Here is a 3,529-nt window from a genome sequence, read left to right on the forward strand (position 1 = left end):
TTCAGGATTTTTTAGTTAATCAAATCAGGCAGTTGGATATATTGGTACACAAATTCTAGTTATGATTCCTCATTTGTGTTGTGTTCAGGAGATGTCTTTTAGCTATAAAGTTTTGATGGTCTCATCCTATGTTCCATGGCTGTATTAAGTCTAAGGTAAACCATGTCCTAAATCTACATGCCCACAACATCTCAGTTACCAGACCTGATTCTGATTCAAATTGAGTTCGATAGCCTGCAGTTCTCCCACAGTGTCAGGCACATTTTGGATCTGGTTTTTTGAAAGATCGACCACATCCAAATGGCGAAGACCAGAGAGTTGTGTAGGCACAGTCCGAAGCTGGTTTCCAGAGAGGCTTAGGGTTTTGAGAGCTGAAAGTTGTCCAAATGCAGCTGGTAGCTGCCTCAAGTGATTGCCATTCAGGTGTAGTGTTTCCAGTTTTTTCAGTTTACACAGCTCCTCAGGTAAAGCAGCTACAGAAAAATGACAGAAGAGCATATGACCTAAAAAGCAGTAAACATGCATACCCATTTAGTTCAAATAAGCTTCTGCATGAAGAACAGTGCTATTTAAGTAATTTCTCACTGAATTCCTCCCCATTTTCCAGTGAAGGCACAGATCCCTGCACAGAAACTTAAGCCCAGAGATGATACATGCTTTTTAACCATCTTCCACAATCTGCAGACAAGGCAGACATTCAAATCACAATCTGCAATCACTATTCAGGAGACTTTAGCCTGTCAGTTATAGTCCTTACTAACACTCTGCCAACAGGTTCTATGACACTTGAAAACCCACAAAATTCACAGCTTCACCTTTGCCCTTTAAAGGTATTACTCAACTTGCTCAGAAGTAAGTTATGAGATAATTCATAGTGTGTCATACCAGCATACAAACCTCACCAAGTAAGGTCTGCTGGCATCCATTCATCCCTCTTTCCACCTACACATGAGTATAATCTCTAACATTCCTGAACTGCACTACAGAGTCAGTGAGGTTCGTAAATTATCTCCATTTTTTCAAAAAGGCAAATAATACATAATTAATGCATAAAACCCCTAGTTTCTTCATTGTGATTTTTCCATAATGATGGATGTTTGTTTAACAGAAACAGTAACAACCACTGAATGGCCAGCAACATTGTCTACATATGATCTTCATTACCTGTTCTCTAGGCAAGTAGTAAACCATCTGACACTGTTAAACCTTCACGTCAGGTAAGTCACAGCACAAAACCTCTATGGGTTTAAGTACTCACGTGTCATTGCAAAATTAATAATACACTAAGTGGCAACTAGTTTTGTAGAATTTATGATTTAGAGGTTTTTATCCTGTACATGAATTCCAAAGATTTCAGTTTAAGTGACTAAACTCCCTGTTTACATCTTGTGAGAGTTAAATAATTAAATTTCGTTTTTGATAGAGAAAACAACTTATTATTTTAAAAATCAGTGGAGATATTAATTAGCAGGCATACTCAGTTTGTTGTTGTTTAGAGCAAGGCTCTTCAAAAAGGAAAATTTTCCAATGAGAGGTGGCAAGAGCTCTATTTTGTTGTTCGACAAGTCTATTGTCCTTAAGTTGCTTGTTAGCTTCTGCAGATCTTCAGGAAACTATGGGGGGGAAAAGATACAGCGTTTAAATAGTTGATAAAAAGTTGAATTTTCACGTCATACAGCTTAAAATTTTAATTGTACGACTGTTACATACTGTCATATGTATCACAATGTCCAATCACCACAGCGCAATTGGCAAATTTGTTCAATGCATATTTTTTAAAATATTATTTCATCTGGGGTAGGGAAAAGGGGTATAAAGAAAACACTAACATCTAGAAAGAGTACTTTTCATCCAAATAAGTAAAATTAAAAACATTACATTTTCATCCTCTTACGTGCTTCTCTTAAACATGCCTGTCATTTAAAATACTCTACACCTAGTTAATGCCTCTATATTTTAGCAGAGGATGATTTGAAAATTTTTCTCCTGCTTCCCTTTTTAAGTAATTATGTATACCATTTTCCTTACTCTTGTTTACATCCTGTACCACTTTGGTACTGAGTCTTGGCACTCAGGTGAAAAAAAGAAAAACCTGACAATCACCATCAAGGAGTCCTGGCGAATAAGCCAGTGGTTTTGATTCTCCTTTGGCTTGACAGAGAAAAAGTGAAGAGAGGAGGTAGGACAGTGGAAGAAAGCATGTTAGAAAAGTCTTGGAAAATTACTGCAATATAGAGGGTTTTTTGGCTATCCTGCAAATCGTTGCTGGATTTATGGTTCCAGGACATTCTGTGTTTTTCTGGAGTTGAGTCTAAGTTAAGATAATTTCCAATATAATAAACTTTCGTGATGCTTGCTGCCAGCCCAATGAAAAGCCTGTACAGACTATTCATATGGCTACAGTTAAATACAACAGAAGTATCTAAATGTGACAAATTGTGGAGTACCTTTCTGAGCAACAATATGGTTATAAAATTTACATTTTCCCCCTCAAGTTTACAGACATTTTCTAAAAGCACAACATCAAAACTAGTACTTCTTGAAGATATACATACTGTAAAGCATAAGCTCACAAGTATATAAGTGCCCTGAGAGATAAATCCTCAATCAGAAGACAAGGCAAGCAAAAGTGAAAAAAAACCCAACAAAACTTGAAATATTTTCCATGACTGTTTACAAGAAATACAGGTATGCAACTGCATTATGACAGTGAAGTGGGAATTTCTCTCCCAAAGTGTCAGTCATACACACAAACAGCCATGTTTCCCCCCCCAGTACATTACCTCAGTAAGTCCCTTTCCCGTTAGCTGAAACACACCAGTTTTCTGTGCTGTCTCCAGGTGGGCTTTCAGTGCACTATTTCCCATCCTAACAGTTCTCTGTCAAGCACACAGAGTTCGAGTAATGGTGTCAGCCAGTTTTACTCTGTGCTAGAGAACTACAATCCAAAATCTCTGCAATAAAGCAAATGTAAAAAGTCATTTTACGTGCATTGTCCCCAACACTACAAGCATTCTGACACATTGAACCATTTCACTGCTGCGTTTTCATCTCCCTCATAGCTAGAACCTAGAAGTCTAAAGGTTTACCTAGATTTACCTAGATTAAGCAGATTTACCTACATTACAGCAGTTTGATTACTGAAATGATGCAACAAACAGAGTTAAAACGAAGTGGGAAAACTGCACATTTTCCACATTTTGCCTCTTTCGAGACCCCGCAGCATAAGGAGATTCTCCACGTAGACGGGCTGTGATTTCTGTGGCATCTATCAGCGCTGGCCTGCCGACACTGCTACTGTTTTATTTGGGTTTTTATTTGGGTTTTATTTGGGTTTTATTCTATTTAGAGAACTGACTCCTCTGCCGTGACTCTTAGCAGACACACGACACCCACCTCCGTAACCCCAGGCGGGTTTAATCCCAGGGCGCACGAGTCACAGGCCCGGGATTAGTGCCGGGTTCGCAGCCGGGCGGTGGGGAATGAAGCCTGGGGGACAGCACGTAATCAGCCGCGACGGGGAGCCCGA

General features: G+C 39.0%; 1 protein-coding gene across 1 annotated transcript in view; it reads right to left on the bottom strand.

Annotated features, from left to right (window-relative positions):
• LRRC57 (leucine rich repeat containing 57) overlaps window positions 1-2,984 on the bottom strand; it is a 5,056-nt gene extending 2,072 nt beyond the window's left edge. The window contains exons 1-3 of the mRNA XM_008639481.2: window positions 2,784-2,984; window positions 1,478-1,613; window positions 205-473 (exon numbers count right to left, since the gene is read on the bottom strand). Coding sequence (XP_008637703.1) covers window positions 205-473; window positions 1,478-1,613; window positions 2,784-2,867 — 489 coding nt within the window. The 5' untranslated portion in view covers window positions 2,868-2,984. The remainder of the gene's footprint in view (window positions 1-204; window positions 474-1,477; window positions 1,614-2,783) is intronic.
• Between the last annotated feature and the right edge of the window lie 545 nt (window positions 2,985-3,529).

This window comes from Corvus brachyrhynchos, unplaced genomic scaffold, assembly GCF_000691975.1.
Source record: "Corvus brachyrhynchos isolate BGI_N302 unplaced genomic scaffold, ASM69197v1 scaffold115, whole genome shotgun sequence".
Lineage (NCBI taxonomy): Eukaryota > Metazoa > Chordata > Aves > Passeriformes > Corvidae > Corvus > Corvus brachyrhynchos.